General features: G+C 46.3%; 2 protein-coding genes across 2 annotated transcripts in view; both read right to left on the bottom strand.

Annotated features, from left to right (window-relative positions):
• LOC132571073 (zinc finger protein 345-like) overlaps positions 1–22,470 on the bottom strand; it is a 97,977-nt gene that overhangs the window by 59,275 nt on the left and 16,232 nt on the right. The window lies entirely within an intron of this gene.
• Positions 2,948–18,867, bottom strand: LOC132571041 (zinc finger protein 420-like). The gene is made up of 8 exons (XM_060237672.1): positions 18,766–18,867; positions 17,270–17,722; positions 16,935–17,055; positions 15,472–15,542; positions 15,153–15,279; positions 14,503–14,625; positions 7,096–7,221; positions 2,948–5,742 (listed from the first exon to the last, which is right to left on the bottom strand). Exons 2-8 carry the CDS (start codon positions 17,690–17,692, stop codon positions 3,497–3,499), a joined length of 3,237 nt encoding a protein of 1,078 aa, XP_060093655.1. The 5' UTR covers positions 17,693–17,722; positions 18,766–18,867; the 3' UTR covers positions 2,948–3,496.

The following is a 22,470-nucleotide window of genomic DNA, read 5'->3' as shown; positions in this document are numbered from 1 at the left end:
CTTTACAAGATTGCAAAGAAAAGTCCATCCAATGAGCACCTGGATGTAGGCTCAATACATCCAAAGTCTTCCTCAGGAGTATTTCTGTGTTCTTCAAAGTTGTCAGTTTCTTACTACAATTCAGGGTTAATATTGGAAGCCAGCCAGGTCTTAACGTCTTCTCTAAGCAAATGCAAAAGCCTTCTGAATTTGGCTGGCAAAATGCTCTGTGCAGCCTCTTTATTTCCTTCAGAATTTCTCATTCTGGAATAAACCATGGTGATTATAGCGAGCTACAACACAAAGATGGATGGAAGTGGATAACTTTTAAAAATTTTAAATGAATAATTTTTAAAAATATATTATTGATTATTATAAAGAACTTACTTCTCAATCTCACTTAAGTGTTTCTGTTTATACTAGGAACAAGCCAATCCTCAGCTTCTTCCCTAACGAGATGTAAAAGCCTTCTGAATTTTGATGGCAAAATACTCTCAATACCACTAAAGTGTTTAATTTAGGAGCAAGCCAGTCCTGAACCTCTTCTCTAATTAGATGCAAAAGCCTCTACTTAAAGAAAACTAATCAAGCTAACTCCATGCAGCTGTGTCTTGGAAATCACTTTCTTAAAGGTATAAGAGACAGAGCTATAGTTAAGATTCAGTGATATAGTAAAGATTCATAAATGGTGTTCCATTACATCCTCAGGGAAATAATAAGTTTCTAATATGATTTTAAAATGTTTTAAATACTTCATTCATGTGTCATTGAAGGGGATGGTGCTGCAGTTCTTTAATACATGTAAGAAATACAGTCCAGTTAATTTCTTAATATTATCATATTTAAATACATTGAAGTATGACATATGGTTTCAGCCCACACTCACTTTGACAGCCAGTGTGATGTGACAGTCAGTGCTTCGGGGCAGGGTCTGCAAGACCCAGGTTCTTGCTGTGGAAGCTGACTGGGTGATTTCAGACCAATCACAGACTTTCAGCCTAACCTACTTCACAGGGTTGTTGTTCAGATCAAAGAGGGAAGAGGAGAATAATGTAAGATTCCCACTGTGGAGAAAGACTGTGAGGGGAGAAGGAAAGCTGAAGTGAGAAGTCAAGTAAAGGTAGGTTGACGTTTGGTTGGGAAGGAGAGGGGTTTGCCAATTCCATGTTGGGAAGTTTTTGAAGATTGGAGGGGTGGAGCCTGGAGAGGGTGGGGTTTCAGGAAGAATGAGAACTCAGACAGGTGCAATGCCATAGACTCCACCCAAAGCCAGCCATTTCTTCCTAGGGAACCATTGTTGCCAATCTCTAGATAAGGCCTGGAGATCACTCAGAACAGCATCTGCTCTTCAGATCAGTTCCTCTGGAGAAAATGGTACACTCCGAGTCATTATACCCTGCTAAGGTCACCCCCCTTAGGACAGCTAGTGTGATGTGGCAGCTGACACTTCAGAGCAGGGTCTGCCAGACGCAGCTTCTTGCTATAGAAGCTAACTAGGTGATTTCAAACCAGTCACAGACTTCAAGCCTAACCTGCCTCACAGGGTTGTTGTGCACATCAAAAGGGAGAAGAGGAGAATGATATAAGTTGCTTTAGTCCCCACTGCACAGAAAGACTGCACTTTTCCTAGATAGAGGCTGCAGGGACAGGGGGAGGAAATAGAAAGCAATTTATCCCATCTCTTTTGCCCCCTCATCTCTTCTTTCTGAAGATACCCCCTTCTCTGATAACCCACCCCACATTTCCCCACTTTCTCCATTTCCCTTCCCAACAATTGCCTTTTTGACATACCTTGCCTTCCTCTAGCTTTTCCTTCCTTCCATCCTTCCTCAGCCCCCCACCAAGGCCATGAAACTCACCCATAGCAAATTCCTAGCGCCTGTTGTATAAACCACAATGGGCCTTAGTATAAACCTATTTGCTCTAGTATAAATCTATTTGCTCTAGTCAATATACACCGTAACATTACTTAATATATCTTAAAAAGTTAAACTTAAAATACTCTCTTAAAAAGAAAAAAGGGAGTTAAAAAACCTGCACCACCCACAGGGCCGGCTCTAGGAGCCCAAGGCAAGGCCCCGCCCCCTTGCCACCTGCATCTTTCCTTCTGCCCATGTCGCCTCCTTGGCAAGGGAAATAGGTGAGTGCGGCAGCACAGCTCAGCTCCTGTGCTTCAGAGTTCATGCACCCGCCACCCAGCCAACATCTCTCAGTCTCCTGGCTTCTGCTTAGAGCTGCCTAATGGACGGATTGGCCCTGACCACCTAGAAACTAATAACCAACGATATAAACTCAGTACTCCCCATTCATAAAAATACGTAATGTAATATAAATAGCAAGAGGTTAGACAGAGCTATCTTCTTGCTTTCCTGACTCCACCCTATCCCCAACCAAAAGCCAGTAAACCTTTCAGCTAATGAGCTGAATGCCTGAGATAAGGCCATAGAGCTTGCTCTTCTCACTCGCATGAAAGGGGGAAAGTGCTTTTCCCTCTTCTCCCCCTTGACTAAAAAAATCAAAACAGAATAGAAAGAAGAGCCCTTCAAAACAAAAGGCAAAATCAATATCAGCCAAAGTGGTAATCCTCAAGAGTACAAGCTAAAAACAAACAAACAAAAAAGGTGGGGGGAGAAGGGAAGATTTAAGGTTGCTAAAGGCCTGTACTTCATGAAAAACAAATCAAGCTAGTGACTCTGCAAATAAAGCCAGAAATAAAACTGGCTAAAAACAATTAAAAGGGGGAATTCTTTATGGAGAAATCAGCAACACCACTTCCCAGCACAAGCAGGAAACCAGAAGCTGACAAAGAATATCTGAGGTCTAGAAAGGCTTCCATATAATTATCTTACAAGAAACTTTTTGACTGGCTTTACAATGGATCCCCTTCTATATGAGGTTGTTTGTTTGCTTAAATCAACTGCGTTTAACTGTGTTTGAAGTAATTACAACACCCTTGAATACTGACTGAAAATGTTTGAATTTACCAAGTTTATTATTATATGTGCATTCATACACAGTTTTTATCTGTTTGGTGTTCCGTACTGTGTAACTCACCTTTTCGCAGCAGCATGACTCACCAAGCAAAATTCTCTATTATACTCTACAGAGACTGTCCACATAGGGTACATCAGAGCCAAATGAACTTGGGTTTCCCAAATATTTACCCAAATCACAATACAACACTGATACTAGGATTCAGGAATACTTGGGAATGCCACTATTTTTCAGGTCCAACTGACTCAAATCGGGGGGGGGGGGGAACCCAAATATTTCTTTAATACACATCTAGTGTGTTCTCTGATGATGTTGAAGAGTGACTGAATTTCTTTGCATGCTCACATGTGTGGGTTATATGTTTTCAAAGAGTGCTAATGTAACTGAATCACTTCTCGTACTCTAAGCATTCAAAAGTCTTCTCCCCTATATGAGTTCTTAAATGCTGTTGAAGAGTGCCATTCTGACTAAATTGCTTCCCACACTCTGAGCATTCAAAAGGCTTCTCCACTGTGTGTGTTTGTTAATGCTGTTGAAGAACACCATCCTGACAGAATCTCTTCCTACAGTTGGCAATTTCAAAGGGCTTCTCCTGTGGGTGGGTTCGTTGATGCTGTTGAAGAGTGCCACTTTGCCTGAATCTCTTCCCACACTCTGAGCATTCAAATGGCTTCTCCCCTGTGTGAGTTCTTTGATGCTCTTGGAGAGTGCCACTCCGACTGAATGTCTTCCCACACTCCGAGCATTCAAAGGGCTTCTCCCCTGTGTGGGTTCTTTGATGCTGTTGAAGAGTACCTTTCCGACGGAATCTCCTCCCACACTCTGAGCATTCAAAGGGCTTCTCTTCCGTGTGGGTCCACTGATGCTGTTGAAGAGTGCTACTCCGATTGAATCTCTTCCCACACTCGGAGCATTCAAAGGGGTTCACCTCTGTGTGGATCCACTGATGCTGCTGAAAACTATCACTGTGACTCAGTCTCTTCCCACTTTCTGAGCATTCAACAGCCTTCTCCTCTGTGTGGGTCCATTGATGTTGTTGAAAATTGCCAATGTGACTGAATCTCTTCCCACAATCTGAGCATTCAAATAGCTTCTCCTCTGTGTGGGTTCTTTGATGCTGTTTAAAACTGCCACTGTGACTGAATCTCTTCCCACAATCTGAGCATTCAAATGGCTTCTCCCCTGTGTGAGTTCTTTGATGCTGTAGAAGAGTGGCTCTCCGAGTAAATGTTTTCCCACACTCTGGGCATTCAAAGGGCTTCTCCCCTGTATGGGTTCTTAGATGATGTTGAAGGGAGTCACTCCGACAGAATCTCTTCCCACACTCTGAGCATTCAAAGGGCCGCTCACCTGTGTGGGTTCTTAGATGCTGTTTTAAATGGCTACTCTGACTGAATGCCCTCCCACACACTGAGCATTCAAATGGTTTCTCCCCAGTGTGGGTTCTTTGATGCTCTTGAAAATGGCTACTCCGACTGAATGTCCTCCCACAATCTGAGCATTTAAAAGGCTTCTCTCCTGTGTGGATTCTTAAATGATGTTGAAGAGAGTCATTCCGACAGAATCTCTTTCCACACTCTGAGCATTCAAAGGGCTTCTCACCTGTGTGAGTTCTTAGATGACTTTGAAGAATGCTACTGGAACTGAAACTCTTCCCACACTCCGAGCATACAAAGGGTTTCTCCCCTGTGTGGGTTCGTTGATGCTGTTGGAGAGAGGCACTCCAACTGAATGTCTTCCCACACACTGAGCATTCAAAAGGCTTCTCCCCTGTGTGGCTTCGTTGATGCTGTTGAAGAGCGCCATTCCAACTGAATCTCTTCCCACACTCTGAGCATTCAAAGGGCTTCTCCCCTGTGTGGCTTCGTTGATGCTGTTGAAGAGAGTCACTACGAAAGAATCTCTTCCCACACTCTGAGCATTCAAATGGCCTCTCACCTGTGTGGGTTTGTTGATGCTTTTGAAGAGTGCCACTCTGCATGAATCTTTTCCCACACACTGAGCATTGAAAAGGCTTTTCCCCTGTGTGAATTCGTTGATGATCTTTAAGATGGCCACTCTGACTGAATCTCTTCCCACACTCTGGGCATTCAAAGGGCTTCTCCCCTGTTTGTGTTACTTGATGCTTTTGAAGAGTGGCACTCCAACTGGATCTCTTCCCACACTCTGAGAATTTAAAGAGTTCCTCTCCTCTGTGGAGTTTTTGGTGCACAATGAGATGTGGTCTATATCTGAAGTACTTTCCACATTGAAAGCATTTATGTCCCTTCATTATACTGGGTTTTGGGATGCGTACATTATGCTTTCTTCCATCAGAGAATGCCTTACCAATCTCTCCTGAATGAATCTGGTGCTGAACCAGGTCTGAATTATCTGAAAAGCTCTTGCTACAGTGTGAGCACCTATAAGGTTTCTCTCCTGTATGTGTTCTTTGACCTCTACAAAGCTCTGCTCTGTGAAACATGGTCTTTCCACTCTCCGGACACTGGTGGGTGCTGTTTCCACTTTGCATTTGTAACTGGACTTTATATTGGGTTTGATCTAAGATGCTCCTTCTGCACTCCAAAGCCTTGACTATGTGAATGATTTCTTGGAAATCCTCTCCTTGGCAAGGAATGGGTTTACCCCTGTTCTTGACCACATGGCTGCCTTTCTGCCTCTTAGGTCTTCCTTGATTCCTGAAGTTTCCCCTCATGTCTTCATTCTGGATTTCATCTGGCAATAGATGATGCAGTTCTTCATTCTCCTCGTTCCTCTGATCATCCCCTGCTGGAATAAAGACAGATCTTTTTAGAACCTAAGCAAGGAGGTCTAATCTGTACCTGAAGTTCAATCCACATTCCAGATATTTCACTACTGTACACAGAAGTGTATAATAATATACATTTTCAAAGTACATTAAGACTTCCACATCAGAGATGTTTGTTTGGGACTCTGACCATTTATATGGCTCCCTGCCTGTGTGAATTCTTAGATGTGAAGTGTAAAAAAATGCATTTTAGGATGGAGGTTTGGACAGAGCATTTGGATCTTAAAAGTTTTTTTCTCTGGGCAGGCAAGAGTCAATGGGACAGGCAGAGTAACAGTGATTTGGAGGAACAGAGACTAGAAAGGCTTCAGGAAGAAACTCCTGGAGACTTCAGGAAAAGCTTCTTTGGCCCAGCTTGTACTAATCAGTGAGAGGGGAAAGAGAGATGATAAGACTGCTGAGAGAAAGGAGGAGGGGCTCTTGTGCTTATTCCATCAAGAGAGAGAGAGGTCTTGAATAAGATCTGGCTCCTCCAGACCCTTGTCAGGTGGTGGACTACACTTGGGGATGAGGGGTGAAATTAATGGAGCTCCTGTTAAAATCCGTGACTTTCTAAGGTAGGGAGCCAGCTTTATATTTGACAACTGATCAGGTAGGTAGAGAGGGAGATACAGAGGAATTGCATTTTATATATTTCTTTTGAATCCCTTGCTCAGTCTGGTGCTGTGCTACTAGTATGTTTACAAACACTGTCATGTTAATAAACACTTCATAACTTTTGAAGTGGTTTTCTGTACCACATAGACCGCCACTATCTTGGGCATGCTATTTGAAAAGGGGCCCCAGCGGACAACAAGGCAGCAAGCTGTCCCCATGGTAACCAGGTGCTTGTTGTGAGAGATGCAGAGACAAGACCTCTGAACTTGGAAGGGAAGCTGGGAGTTCTGACCCTCTCAGCGGCTATTCCTACAAAAGTTGGAGGTAGCAACAGCTGACCTGAGAGAGAGAGGGAAAAAAAGTCCCTCCAGGTGTTGGATAAACCTCAGAGGGCTGGATGAAACAGGGGCTGCATGTCAGACCAGGCCATTCTGCCACATGAATTAAGGATTATTTTCCCAGTGAAGTTCTTTCCATGCTCTAAACAATTATATGGTTTCTCACCTAAGGGAATTGGTTTCTGTGAAATGACATTCATTATCTGACTGAAGATCTTTACAAAGACCAAGCTTTCATTTCCCTTCTTCCTTGGAGTGGATTTTCCTATCTGCACATAGGCCTGTTTCTTTTCTTTTTTTTAATTGACCTTTCTTCTTGGACTGGGATTTCATGGAAATCCCCTCCTTGGAAATAAATGGGTTTATCCCTCCTATTACCTGTGTGGCTTTCCTCCTGCCTCTGCGGTCCATCTCCATCTCCCAACTTTCTTTCAGCATCTTCATTCTTGGCATTTTCCAAAGAGAATCCCTGGAATTCCCCAGCTGTCTCCTGTACATCTGCTGCTGGAATAAAGAAAGAATTTCCATCACCACCCAAGCAAGAAGCCAAAATGAGTACCCAGCTTACTGGGGGGAAAGTGTAGATGACTGGGGAAGGCAATGGCAAACCACCCTGTAAAAAGGCTGCTGTGAAAACGTTGTGATGCGACATCACCCCAGAGTCGGAAACAACTGGTGCTTGCACACAGGACCGCCTTTACCTTTTACCTTTACCATGAATGAGTATGCAAGTCTTTGGTCAGATCTTTACTCTGAAGCTCAACTGTCAGTCACACCTTAATCCCTGCTAGGCCCTCCAGTAGAACTCAGTTCTTATTCTTCCTGTTCATCCCCTCTCCAACATCCTCTGTATGTACTTCAAGTAAGAAAGTGGCAAAGTTTCCTTCCCCTGCTGTTCTCCCTTGACTTGCCATACAGCTCTTTTGATTCTCTCGATGATTCAATACAAGTTATCAAGATAACTGGTCCTGCAATTACGCAGAGAGTGTCCTTCTAGATGTGATGAGAGCCAAGGAGGAGCTGGTTTTCAGGCACCCCAAAATACAAGTTTGCTGTAAAGCAGTGAAAAGCCAGGAGCTTATGGTGAACTCTACAGTTCAAAAGAGACACCCATGGTTTTTGAAGAAGTGCCATTTGTTAGGAAGTACAAGTAATGACCAGTGAGAAAAGCAACCATGGAGTGTAGGGCCACCTGCACTCAAAGCCATTTTCTTGCTATCTCTGAATCATTCTCTGGGCCTTGGCCAGACATGTCTATCGTACAATGCACAGCCATATCTGAATCATCCAGGCATTTCTGCCTTTCTTAGAAGCACCCGGTCAGCCTGTCTCTTTGCAAAGAAGCTTGTCTTAGGGTCAGGAAGAGATAGGCAGAAAACTGGCTTACCAGGCCTCAAAATGTCACCATGGAGGAAGCCCCTCTGGAAGTCTGCCCTAGAGGAACACACAGTGCCAAAAAGTCCAGGTAAGAACCCAGAAGAACCTGCCCTGTTCCATCCTCCTTAAACTCCTGCAACACACAGTGAACATGCAGATAGGCACAGGATCAGCGTGAGCAGAGTGATGGAAGGGAATCATGGGGATGTTAGCTTGGCAGTGGCTTAGAAAAGCACAGGTTGTTAGCATTGTCAACAGTCACAGAATCAGGGCTAGACGGAGCCTCAGTCCCCTGCTAAGCCTGCTACTTTAATTTCTATAATAAATTAGCTTCTATAGTTGAATCTTTAGTTCTCTCTCCCAGGAGGTACAGAACTCTGCTGATGCTGTGACCTTCCAGTACAGGTAACCCTGGACATGATTTTTGCCTTAGAGGATGTTTATACATTCCAGGAGTTAGTAGTGCCACTAAAAAAAAAAGGTAAAGGTAGTGCAAGCACCAGTCGCTTCCGACTCTGGGGTGACGTCGCATCACAACGTTTTCACAGCAGTCTTTTTTACAGGGTGGTTTGCCATTGCCTTCCCCAGTCATCTACATTCCCCCCCCCCCCCCAGCAAGCTGGGTACTCATTTTACTGACCTTGGAAGGATGGAAGGCTCAGTCAACCTTTAGCCAGCTACCAGAACCCAGCTTCTGCTGGATCGAACTCAAGTCATGAGCAGAGAGCTTTGACTGCAATACTGCAGCTTTACCACTCTGTGCCATGGGGCTGCTTAGTAGTGCCACTATCAATGTTTAAATAGATGGAGTATCAGAATCTGGCTTCCTTGACTTTCTGAGAGCTTCCTGACCCCAGAGATAGAAAGAAGGGGAGGGATTTGGATCAGTATATCAGGTCAGTTCGGATCAGTTCCAGTTTGTCCTGGTCACATTTACCACTGCCAGGGTTCTTTTTGAGTAGGAATGCACAGGAACACAGTTCTGAATGGCTTGACATCAAGGGGTGTGGCCTAATATGCAAGTGAGTTCCTGCTGGCTTTTTTCTACAAAAAAAGCCCTGTGTGAAACAATGGCATAAGGGATTCTGGTCTAATATGCAAATGAGTTCCTGCTGGGCTTTTTCTACCAAAAAAGCCCTGACCGCAGCTATACATCCATAGGTACATTAACAGCTATCGGTTCAAGAAAGATGTATACCTCTGGTTTACTAATGGCCACGGCTGCTCAACAATGCCAGGGGGCTTAGTCCTGTAGCCAGAATATATTCATTTAGATATTATACTGTATATTGAATTGTTGTTGTTGTTCAGTCACACAGTCGGGTCCGACTCTTTGCGACCCCATGGACAAATTCACGCCAGGCCCTCCTGTCTTCCACCATCCTTTGAAGTCTGCTCAAATTCGTGTTTGTTACATCAGTAACGCTGTCCAGCCATCTCATCTTTTGCCATCCCCTTCTTCTTTTGCCTTCTGTCTTTCCCAGTATCAGAGTCTTCTCCAACGAGTGATCCCTTCTCATTTGGTGGCCAAAGTATTTGAGCTTCAGCTTCAGCATCTGACCTTCCAGTGAAAAGTCTGGGTTGATTCCCCTTAGGACTGACTGATTTGTTCTTGCAGTCCAAGGACTCTCATATTGAATTACAAGTACTGAATTAGAATTTATGGGTCAATTTTGTATGCTGCGTACCAGACCCTTCTATGTCTGGAAGGTTTAATATTAAATATTCAATAAAAAGAGGTTTTCTTTGAAATAGCTGTCTTTGTTTCTTGATGCAGCTTGGATCCCTAACAGTTTCTCTCCTTCGCCAATGAATATAGTGGGGATGGGAGTCCATGAAAAGGTTCCTGCACTCCTACATTCCTCAACATCAACTGTCTTCCCTGGGGACAGGGGGAGACAGTGGTAAAGAGCCTCAGAGAAACCCAGACATTGGAGTATGCTGATCAGATAGGTATACCTGGCTCTCTCTCTCTCTCTGTTTTTCTGTGGCAAACACTTTCCTGCCTCCAGGGGGTGGAAGGGAAATAGCCTTTGGAAAGGAGTTGATTTCTTGCCTCTTGCTGCTCTGAGTCTCTGATTCAGATAGAAGGGCAGGGTATAAATCTGCAGTCTTCTTCTTGGGGAGGCAGGAGGTGGCTAGTGGGCTTTCTCTATCCTGTCATGGCTCAACCAACTATGCTTCAACAGAGAACTTTATTCTGAGTTTACTGGGCTGACAGGGGCAGGGGGCATCTCTTCAATAGCACATGATTCCACCCACCTGGGGGTGAGGACTGATCCACCTCAACACAACAGAGGGTGCTGTGTGGTTTGGCTGAAGCCCCTTTGCAGTGTTAACTGGTGGGAACTGCTTCAATATACCCTTAGGTAGAACAGCTCCAAAGAAAGCACTGAAACCCATCTCCACCTAAGGAATGAAGACATCCAGGAGACCACAGTAGGAGAGGGATGAAGTGCCTTTGATCTCGTCCAACAAGGCTGTTCTTAGGTAAATGTCTCCCCCCCCCAAAGAATGTCCACTATTTAAGGAGAGAGCACCCCTTCAACAGCAGAAGATAAAGGGGTACCCTCTTTTCTCATCAAAGATTTGATAGGCGAGAAGGGCAGCGTGGGGCCAGCCAGGGATCCTCCAATGGGAGTGCAGTGGCCATGTGATAGCTTTCCTCCAATGGCGTAACACCTGGCAGTTTGATGGTGCCTCTCCCCTTCCCTAAGGGCTCTGTTCTTGAGGTGCTGCCATTTTCCCCATAAGTGTACTCGGAATTTATGTGTGTGTGTTGTACTGGAGGAAATAAGAGTGTGAAAAAAAGGATTTTCCTGTGGAGGGGTTGTGACTTGTACAAGGGGGTGTTTGGAAAGGGGATGCTTTTTGCAAGTGGTGAAAATTGAAAAGGAGAGAGCTGAAATCGCAGTTGAGCTGAATTTTCCAGATCTTCAGGTCCCACCTAGGCTGGCATGGAAGAAGTCTGCTGCTGCCAGGGCTTTTTCTGTAGCAGGAACTCCTTTGCATATTAGGCCACACACCTCTGATATAGCCAATCCTCCCAGAGCTTACAGTACGCCCTGTGCTAAGGGCCCTGTAAGCTCTTGGAGGATTGGCTACATCAGGGGTGTGTGGCCTAATATGCAAAGGAGGTCCTGCTACAAAGAAAGCCCCGACATCAACCGTGCATCATCCAACCATCTGGTAGATGGAAGGATTTAAGGAACGGAGGGACCTCAGCATGGTACAATCAGCTTTTTTTGTAGCAGGAACTCCTTTGCATATTAGGCCAAAAACCCCTGATGTAACCAATCCTCCTGGAGCTTACAGTAGGTCCTGTTCTAATAGCCCTGTAAGCTCTTGGAGGATTGCCTAAACAGGGTGTCAAACTCATTTGTTAGGAGGGCAGGATCTTACCTAAATGGGATTTTGTGGGGCTGAGCCATGCGTGTCCTAAAATGCAATGGCAGATAGAGGAGATTTAGACTTTATAAAGGACACATGCAAACCCAATTAAAGATATTATTTTTAAATGAAAATACAAACAAACATGCTTAAAATTCTTGCAATATTTTGTTTGAAATGGAAAGGTAGGGGAATAGTGGGATTTTCCAATGCAATTTTAAAAATAAAACATCAAGAAAAAGCACAAGGATCATGCAGCAGAAAATGAAAAATATAAAAAGCTCTCAGCCTGGGGAAACATGAAATGGCAAGGCATTGCAAGCTTCTCTCCCTGCTCTCCCCGGGTCTACTCAGATTAGCAATGGCTCTCCAGTGTAACATCCCCCTTTGGCTGTGGGTTCCCAAGCTAGAGTACTCACTAGGCACTAGCTCTCACTCCATTGAGAAGAGACAAAGCTGACTCAGAGCATCAACGCTTGATCTGCAAGGACACAACTCCAGAAAGCTTCAGCGGCCATAGGAACGCTGGGAAGTTAACTGAGTTCCTCTCCATTGAAACTAAGTTGCAAGGAAAACATGATGGAGTGGATTTTCCTTTCCAGTCTGCTCTGCCCATAGGCCTGAACGGGAAATCCATTCTGCATTTTCTTTGCAACTTCACTCCTGCTTTAGCCTCTGCAAAGAGAAGGCAGAAGGAGCTGAGAACATCAGTCTTGGAGCTTTGCAGGGTGAGGGCATAAGAGGTAGAGGGGAGAGGACGGAGCCCCGTGGGCCTGATTGAAGCCCCGGGGGGGGGGGGAGTTTGGCCCACAGGCCGCATGTTTAACACTCCTGGCCTAATATGCAAAGGAGTTCCTGCTACAAAAAAAGCCTTCAAACTGCCAGGTGCTATACCATGGGAGGAAAACTTTAATGAGGCCATTGCACACCTATTAGAGCAGGGGTTCCCAGGCTGCAGTCCACTACTGGGCCACTACTCCCTGACCTCTGCCCCCCTGCCCCCTCCACATGCCCTTCGCATAACCGCAAAGCGGCGCCACACTCCCTCCCCCGCGCACAACAACCCTCCCCTCCCTTCCCCAGTGCCGCACCATGTTCTGCCCTGCTCCCTCGCCAGCAAGGAGGAGCAAGGAGGCTTGGAGTCACCCCTACCTGCTTCGACAGGGCCCGGGCTGATTCTATGGCATTTGAAGAGCAGGCTGGAGGAGGAGTTTCACCCCCTCCCTCACTTCTGGAAGTGAGGGGGAGGGAGCAGCCTCCTTCAGCACACTATTGAAATAACTTAGAATCAGCCCAGGTGTCATGAGACCTGACGAGGAGGAGCTGGAAGGGTTAACAGACCTGGAAGAGTTGCCAGTTCCTCAGCTGAACAAACAGCAGCTGGCCCATCAATCACTCTCCAGGCACCAGTGTCAGCTGTTGACTATCAATCTCCTCCAAGCTCTCCTCCTCCCATCTCAAGAGTTCGAAGCAGGCTACGGAAAGAACTTTCAGAGCGAAGACATGAGGCACACCGATGCTGCAGATCTCTCAGCCCTCAGTTCTAGCAGAGTCACTGTCACCCAGGGAGCAGGCTGATTGAGGCTCCCATATAGCTCCCACCCAGGACCTGGTAACCTTGTGGAAGCAACAAGTCTATTCTCTGGCTTGCATCCATGCTCCTTCCTGATCCTGACCTGCTTGATTTCCTTGGCACCCTGACCTTTTGGCTTTTGGACATTGACTTCTGATTCCAATTTGTGATTCTGCATTGGTGACTTGGCTCCTGCTTGACTTCCTGGACTTTGACCTTGGATTGGCTTTGGACTCCTGCCTGCCTGCACCCTGAGAACGTGACACTGGGCCCTGCTGAAGTCGTAGAGCCAAGCCTCATCACACACACACACACCCCGCACGTGATCAGAGGGGCGCTGCGATGAGGCTTGGGCAGCTTTGGCAGGAACCGGGCTAATTCTGAGTTATTTCAATAGCATGCTGAAGTCTTCTCCCCCCTCACTTCCAGAAGTGAGGGAGGGGGTGAAACTCCTCCTCCTCCAGCCTGCTCTTCAAACGCTGTAGAATCAGCCCAGTTCCTGCCGAAGCAGGTACAGGTAACTACAAGCCTCCTCAGGAGGGCGGGGGAGGGGAGGAAACACAGCGCGGTGCTGGGGAAGCGAGGGGAGGGGGCGGATTAGGGTTGCCAATCCCCAGGTGGGGGCAGGGGATTCCCTGGATTGGAGGCCCTCCCCTGCTTCAGGGTCATCAGAAAGCAGGGGGGAGGGGAGGGAAATATCTGCTGGGAACTCTGTTATTCCCTATAGAGACTTATTCCCATAGGGAATGATGGAGAATTGATCCATGGGTATCTGGGGCTCTGGAGGGGCTGTATTTTGAGGTAGAGGCACCAAAATTGCAGCATAGCATCCAGTGCCTCTCCCCAAACTACCCCCCCCCCAAGTTTTAAAACGATTGAACCACGGGGTCCAATTCTATGATCCCCAAAAGAAGGTGCCCCTATCCTTCATTATTTCCTATGGAAGGAAGGCATTTAAAAAGGTGTGCTGTCCCTTTAAAAGTGAGGGCCAGAACTCCCTTCGGAGTTCAATTATGCTTGTCACACCCTTGATCCTGGCTCCACCCCCAAAGTCCCCAGATATTTCTTGAACTGGACTTGGCAATCCTAGGGCGGGCCGTGGCAGCGGGAGTGGCGGCAAAACCGGTCCCTGGTGCCAAAAAGGTTAGGGACCACTGCATTAGAGGATCCCTGACTGGTCATGCCCCACTTCCCTTGCCAGGACCCCTGAAGTCATGTCTAGCAGGGTGTGGCACCTGTCAAATCTTTATCTTCTAAGAGACATAGCTGAGCTCAGCTCTAGAAGGCACTCCTGAATCTCCACATCCCAGGCCCAGAAGGCCTCCCTCCCTCCTTACCTAGTGGACTTGATCATTCTACCAAACCAAGAGTTGCCTAGAAGAGGAGAGGAAACGTCCCCTGCTATTCCTGCCCATTCCCTTGACATAACCATGAAGGATACTCACTGGCAGGCAGCTCATGTGGGAAAGAGCAAGCCTCTTGAGATCTTCCTGCGAAACCCTCCAACCATTCTTCGGACACAAAGTGTTCATTGCTCTCCACTGTAGACTCTCTTACATTCCTGGCTCCTTTGGCAGACAGACAGAAAGTGATGATTCTTACACAGGGAAGGAAAGAAATCCAAGGAAGTGGAAAAACTCATCTGGGAGGATGGAACCATGGTCAAAATCAAAGCCCCAAATCTCAACCAGTATAAAGGAGATAGATTCTTTACTGATCAAAGTCAGAATGGATGAGTGTAATCCCGTCTGGGACAGGAGCATGTGGTAGAGGTTGGCCACTGAGAAATTGGGATCTGGCCCCTCCCAGGGTGATTCTGAGGACCTCTCAGCCCTGCCTTGACCAAAGACCAGGATAGACTCACTGGCTTTGGTGATGACCATAACACTGGACTCAGTTGCCCCTGGATCAGACAGGGGCCTGGGGCTGCTCTCTCCAGCCATCGTGAACTTCCCTTTCACTGCCACCCCAAGTGCTGGGGGCCCTCAGTGGGGGGCAAGTAGCTGGGCAGGCCTCACAACCACATACTGCTGTTCAATATTTTGAATCATGCATCATCCAGTGGCAGCAATTAACACCTATGAAAGGTCCTTACCCAGAGAGGCCACATGCCCATAGTTCTCCATCATGACTTCCCTATAGAGAGTTTTTTGACTTGGATCCAGCAGGGCCCACTCAGCCTCAGTGAAATAAATGGCCATCTCCTCAAAGGAAAAGGGAGACTGAAAGAAAAAGCAGATTCCCTTGTCAGGCAGAGACAACATTCTCAACAGACAGGGGCATTCTGGGAGGGTGCAGGAAGCAGAACTTGGGTGCAGGAAGCAGTTTTATTCAAAGCCTCTCTTGCTCAGACAGCAGGATGAAAGGTGTCCATGAGAAAGGAGCAGGGCCTGACTGTCCCTCATTCATCCTACCTGGACCTGAGACAGAGCAGGCAATTGTGCTCCAGTGCAAAGATGACCGCTTGAAAACATCTCTTCATAGCCTGTGAGGGAGACAAAATTGGAAGGGTGAATTCTAACCTTGACTCTGTATTTTGTTAAAATTGTAATGATGTTAAATAAACTTATGGACAGGTGGAAGAGAAGCACCAGGTCCCCATGAGACATGGGGGTGAGTGATTGTTAGAAATGCTCTGGAGCTGAAAAGGTTACAGCATCCCTGCTGGATCAGACAAAACCCCCAGGCATGCCAGTCTCCTGAGTCTGGACTGGAAGGAAAAAAGGAGGGGCCAGAAATCAAGACAAATGACATGGCATCAGCACATCCAGCCCCAACCTTGGACATGATTTTAGTGCATCAGCTGACATTCTGTACAACCAATTGGGCTCCAGGGTGTCTGCTGATGCTCTGACTTCACATCCAGGTATTTAGCTGGGTGAGACATCAACAGGACATCATGTCCACCCTCAAACCTCATGGGGGGTGGGCAGGACATGGCCTGGCATTCCTAGTCCAGTATCCTCTTTCTGACTGTGGCCTGCAAAAAGCCCCGGAAAACCCTTAAAGCAGAGACTGAGAAGCCCATTTATTGGCCTCCAGCAACAGGTGTTTTAACGTGTACTGCCTCAGAATGTGTGTGTGTTTGTGTGTGTTTATGTGAAGTGTCATCAAGTCACAACAGATTTATGGGGACCCCTCACTTATTCAGTGCAAGAGACTTCAGCGGTGATATGCTATTGCCTGCCTCTGCACAGCAACCCTGTACTTCTTTGGTGGTCTCCCACTGAAGTACAAACCAGGGCTAATCCTGCTTAGCTTCTGAGACATGATGAGACCAGGCTAGTCTGGGCCATCCAACTCTGAGCAATATGAAAGTGCGATTTATTCACCATAGCGAGTAGCTACACCCACATTTTTCCTCCTATCCTTTGGGGGGGGGGTTGGGGGGGAGAGGGGGATTTTTGTATTTTAAATGTGTGTGTCTGCTCCTGAAAGTCATGGCAAACTCTGGGATCCTGAAGGATATTCAGAGAGGTAGCTGAATGAAACCTGCCCCCACCTCCCAACTGCTGATATTTCAAAGAGGTCTCCCACTCAAGTACTTGCCAGACCTGACCCTGCTCAGCTTTCAAGATCTTACAAGATCAGGCTTGGCTGGACTATCCCACTCTGGGCACCTTCCTATCCTTTTTGGAGCCACCTTGAGTCCAGCTAATGGAAGGAAAGTGAGATAAAAATATTTTAATTCAGGTAAATAGGAATGTAATTGCCTTCCATGAAACTGTCTAGTCCCCCTTCCAAGTGAGTGGCCATCACAATATCCAGGGGCATCTCAGAAGTCAACTCTACATAGTGAACAGAAGTATTCACTTTTTCTCCTGTCCCAATTTTTCCATCAAATGACTTGACCAGGTGCCCCAATCCCAGGAGGCACCTTTACTACTTGACAGGACATCTTGGGCATGCTTCTGGGCTTGTGCCCTCTGACGTTCCTCAGATGGAGCTCCTTCTGCCTCAGATAACTTTGCTTCCATCTTTACAGCTGGTCCCCACATCTGAAACAACAGGAAGGGAGACTAGAAATGAAAGAGGCTGAGGAGACAGATCCTGCCCCACTCCCAAACTCCTCATCCCTCCATCCATCAGCAGAGCTGGTTCAACCACAGGGTCAAGAATCAGGGCTGGGTTTTCTTCCCAGCCTAGTGAATTCTCCCAAGGTAGAAATACCTGACAGGGAAGCCTGGAACTGAGCGAAGGAGACCCCTTCACCTCCTCTGCCTGCTTCTTCTCCTCAGCCTGACTCAGGAGGAAACCTTCGGCCAGGGCCACTGCCTGGGAACTGGTCTCTGGCTCACATCCTCTCACCCAGCACTGCATTCCCTGGGGCAGGATGGCTAGAAACTGCTCCAGGATCACCAGGTCTATGATCTGCTTCTTTGTGCGCCTCTCGGGCTCCAGCCAGTGGCTGCAAAGTCCATGGAGTTGGCTGCAAACATCTCGGGGTCCATCAGCCTCATTGTAGAGGAACTTCCGGAAGCATCGGTTGCGTCCATCTGCAGTTATCATGTCCTGAGACAGGATCTCTGGCACAGCTGTTTCCCAGGATTCAACACCACTCCCAGCCTGGGTAGGTTGGGGACTTTCCCTTAATCTCTTGCCCATTCCAGCTCCTTCTGGGTCCTCCTCTTCCATCTCCTTCCCCTTCTCTTGGGTTACCTACAACTGTGGAAAGATACCCTTACTGTTGTGGCTATGAAGACGAAAGGAAATCAAAAGGCAGAAAGAAACCATAAGAGAATGGAGCTACATTACTGACCCTGGTCAAGAGACACCGAAGTACTGGCCTGATGGATCAGAAGGATGGTCATTGCTGCAGTCTGCGGATCAGGATTAGTGTGATTCTGCTATATTACACATCAAGCTTTGTGAGATATGCCTGTTTCGTCCTTCAGAAAAATAAACCCTCTCTATTTGGCTCTTTAAAAGTCCATTGTGGATGTTATCACCTTGGCTTTAGTTGACTGGAGAATCAGCCTGTCCCAGGGGATATGTCTCAGTGTAAACTGGAACGTGAAGCAGCCATTTGGCATGAATGAGTCCTCCCCTCCTGACCAGGCATGGGCCTCCTTAAGATCTCAGCAGCTGAGAATTGATTTTTTTTAAAAAGTTCAGATCTCAGCCATCTGACTTCCACAAGGGCCACCAAAACAGCTAACAACTTAAAAACATGCATTTAAAAATCACTTTGAAAGCATTTAAAGCCCCTGAGAATAATTAACTGAGACTTTCCATTAAGCTTGGTAGAAGATGGATGGAGCGTGACAACTGTTACTCTCAGCATCCCACAATTAAGAAGGGGACACCTGCCAATCAGCCTCCAATTTTGACATATTTCCTTCACTATTCCACCCCCCCCCCCCCCAGGCCCCAGAATGAACCCCAATCAAATGGTAACTATACGAAGCTTGTTATTCTTATTTGGTCCTGGAATCTGTGAAACATCTTCATTATGCTTTATGCTAATTTTCTGTTCACCCTCTACCTAGATGTACAGACTGGTAACTTCCATTTTAATTGAACCGAAGCAGCCTGGGAATAAACCTTCGTTGATCTTAAAAGGTGTACATGGACTCGAACTTTGGTTCTTTTGCTGCAGACCAACCCTGCTCCCCACTTGGCTCTATACATGAGAGACAACAGTCCTCTTTTTTCAAATTTAAGAGCTTATACCTCCCCCCCGCCTGCCCCCACCCCCCGTGTCTTACTTGTGAGTAAACCTTCCCGGGATCCGGCTGTACTGCTTTTCTCCGCTGTTACCTGCCTGAAGCCCCTTCTGTCCTCTTTGGTGATTCAGAAGCAACCCCCCCCCCCAAAAAAAAACACAGGCAGGAAAAGAGCCTTTCCACTCCCACCCCCCGCTTGCCCTCTCTAGCAAACAGCTCTGTTGGTTTAACCCCTTCCGTGCTGCAGTCCAAGGGAAAATGCTTTTCGTCCTTTCCCCGCGAAGCAGCGCCCAGTCCAGGACAGAGCGGAGTTTAACCAGGGTGCCGTCCCTGACCCTCCCACCCCGGCCAGCTCAATGGGGCTGCTCGGGAGTAACTCTGCAAAGGGTTGCTCTCCCAGCGTATTCAATGGTGTTCAGCCATCTCAGAAAATGAGATGGTTGAAGCGGGAGGGGGGCGTTTTCTTTAACCCCCATCCCACACACTTAGGGATGCTGGCCTCCAACTGGGACCTGGGGAGTCTCTGGAATTACAGCTGCTCATCTCCAGACTATAAATTCCCCTTCTGGAGGACGGATTTGGTTGTCTCCCGGCAGGAGACTGGCAACCCCCGCCTGAACCCCCCCTCCCATCTGCAAAGGTTGAAGCTGTATTTCAGACAATGAATTCTGAAATAGGAGGGAAGGAAGACTGTGTGTATTCCCGGTTTTTGTTGCAGAACTTCTTTGAAGAAAAGCTAGGCTAGCTGGAATTCTGAAGGTTGAATCCAGACGGGAAACGTGAAGCACCAGTCAAATACTGTCACAGATATCTTGAATAATATAGGATAGCAATGTGGATCGAGTTTTAAAATTAACCAACATGAGAAAATCAGTGATGGGCATTATTTATTATTGCAGCCATCTCATTTTCTGAGATGGCTAAACACCATTGGATACGCTGGGAGAGCAACTCTCTGCAGAGTTACCCCCGAGCAGCCCCACTGAGTTGCCCAGGTGGTCAGGGATGACTATACAAATTAGGTTGGGTTATTAAAATTATGGTTGTTATAAAAGAAAAGGTGCTTCTGGTCCTTGTAAACATTGTTTCGGGTCTTTCTGGCTTGGTGGGATCTTCCCCTGCAGAGAAAAAAAACAGTGTTTCTTTCCTGATCACTTTCTGAGAAAATGGATGTTTTGGGGGATGGTCTCTCTGGCCATTGGATCCACTAGGAATGCCAGCCTCCGGGTGAGACTTGAGGATCTGCTGATATTACAGCTTCTCCACACTACAGAGACCAGTTCCCCAGGTGGAAATGGCCGCTGATGGCTCTACCCCACTGAAGTCCCTTCTTTCCCAGGCTCCATCCCCAAATCTCCAGGAGTTTCTCAGCCAAGAGTTCACAACCCTCCTGTCTACCACCTCCTGCCTTTTTTATTCTTGACTCAATTCTTTTGGGTTAAGTCCCCCTCCCGTTTTAAAATTTCTAGTAATACATCCCCTAATTTCCAAGAGTTTGTCAACCTGGAGTTGGCAACCCTTCCATCCCCAACCCCTTGCTGATGGCCAGGAGCAGGGGTCATTTTGTAGAAAAATAGGTGTTGGAGCTCATCCAGGGATTGTTATGCAGCTGCACCTACTATTCAATAGACAAGGTGGGGAGGAGGAGGGGGAACCGTCAGAAAGGTTCAGGAGCTGTGCTGAATCCTGCTGAATTCAAGGCCTGGCCAGGGGAACCTGGCAACCCTACCCCCATCACCTCTGGCTTGCAGCATCTCTGGCCATCCACTTGCAGTTGCCAACTCCTAATTTTTAAGGAACAAAATATCCAGTAATAACCTTAAGCAGGGCTTTTTTTGTAGTAGGAACTCCTTTGCATATCAATGTAGCCAATCCTCCAAGAGTTTTGATGTAGCCAATCCTCCAAGAGTTTTGATGTAGCCAATCCTCCAAGAGCTGACAGTAGGCCCCTGCACCGTCACACACTCAGGGGTCAGTCTCTCCCAGCTTGTCCCAGGAGGACAACATGATCTATCACCCCCCACATTTTGATTCCACCTTTTTACTAAGAAACTTAAGTTTCTCCTTATTTCTCCCTGTGACGTAGCTTAGGATCCTTGGCCACCCAGTGATCCTCCTGGCAGCTAGCTGAGTAAGGATTTGAACCCAGGCCATCATCATTCAGTATTTTAACTTCTACACCACGCAGGAAAGTGGACTGGAGAGGAAACAGAGAAATGTGATAGGTGAATAGGTTCCTGTTCTGTGGCAGCAGACATCTACCCTCTGTCTGCAGCTAAAGTCACTGAATTTGCCACCTCCATATGTGACAAATATTTTGTAAATGCTGATCAAGTACCAACAGTCAACCAGGGTCAAGGGTTAGAGTTGCCATCCTCCAGGTTGTGCCTGATTATCTCTGGCTATTACTTTTTTTTAAAAAAAAAATTCAAACTTTATTTCAGAATCAATGTAACAAAATCATATAAAATAAAAATAGATTACATATATCCGCAATCTTTCACAACAGGTAACAATAAATGAAAAGGTATGGCATGAAATTATACAACAACTAAGAAAACAGTTTACCAGTACTAGACTGTAAGACAAACTCCATTAAAGTTAAAATAAGGCATTGTTTTAGTTCAAAAATATAGCATTTTGTGGTGCAGTTTGTTTTTAGGGATGACCTTTTTCAAAATGAGATACTTAACAATAGGATACCAGGTTGCAATTAGTCTTGACTCTTGAATCTCTGATAAAAAAGAAATACTGGATGAAATTTTAAACATAATAAAACTTTCCCATAGTTTGTTGCGCCACTCAACAATATTGGGGTTTGATCTATCTATTCACCTAGATGCTATGACCGTGTGTGCAGCTGAAATGAGAATATGGACTGTTTCAGTTTGTTGTGTGTGGGATCTGACCACTTTCCTAAGAGAAATATCTCGGGATGCATAGGTAAGTCCATATCAGTTTTGGCGTTTAGTGTGTGGTCTCTTGAGACTCGAAGAAATAAAGTCTGCACACAGCTGCTCTTGGGCAAACTATATACACTATTTATTTACAGATATTTCCAAAGTGCTCTACATATACAAATATTTATTTTTTATAGCATATACCCATGCAAAACGACTTTTATTGTCGATCAGTATTAAGGCAAACCTATTTTTAGACACGCTAGGGGGGTAGGGGCCAATAACATCTGCGTGTATTAATTGCAATGGCCTCTCAGAGAGCCTGTTACTCCTTTTTGCTACAGGATAGGCTTTAGACTTAGCCTGTTTGCATATGTTACAATCCAAATATGTATCACAGGGCATAACCTTCTCCCCTGTTAGGATAGCCAAGGTCTTATTTATTGTGTTGAAACTTGCATGCCCCAGACGCCTATGCAACAGGTGGATACACCTGTGATGCGGCTTCTTATTCAACACCAACTTTGCTTTTACTGCATTTTGTTCTAGCACATGGACATTCTCCTTTAAATTACCTTTGGCTAACAATTTACGTCTTTTAAAGATTTTACATTGCTTATCATCAAAAGACACAGAAAAACCTACTTTGGCCAAGGCTGACACACTCAGCAGGCTAGTCTCTAAGCTTGGAACACACAGCACATCTTCAAACTTGTGTTCTAGCTCTGGGAAATATACACTCCCCATGCACAGTACCTCAGCTGTCCTGCCATCTGCAAGACTGACAGATTTTAGACTTGCTGGCACAATGTCTTAGAGTAGTTTCTTCGCACAGCAAAACATCTGT

The sequence above is a fragment of the Heteronotia binoei genome, chromosome 5 (genome assembly GCF_032191835.1).
Source record: "Heteronotia binoei isolate CCM8104 ecotype False Entrance Well chromosome 5, APGP_CSIRO_Hbin_v1, whole genome shotgun sequence".
Lineage (NCBI taxonomy): Eukaryota > Metazoa > Chordata > Lepidosauria > Squamata > Gekkonidae > Heteronotia > Heteronotia binoei.
The sequence above is the reverse complement of the archived record's forward strand: the minus strand, read 5'-3'. Positions and strand labels throughout refer to the sequence as shown.

Coding starts and splice junctions, on each gene's coding strand:
- LOC132571041 (XM_060237672.1), bottom strand. CDS start 17,692: ATGGAAGAGGAGGACCCAGAAGGAGCTGGAATGGGCAAGAGATTAAGG. Junction 17,056..17,269: donor AGAAGAAGCAGGCAGAGGAG/GTGAAGGGGTCT, acceptor CTGTTGTTTCAG/ATGTGGGGACCAGCTGTAAA. Junction 15,543..16,934: donor TGTCCTGTCAAGTAGTAAAG/GTGCCTCCTGGG, acceptor TCTCCCTCACAG/GCTATGAAGAGATGTTTTCA.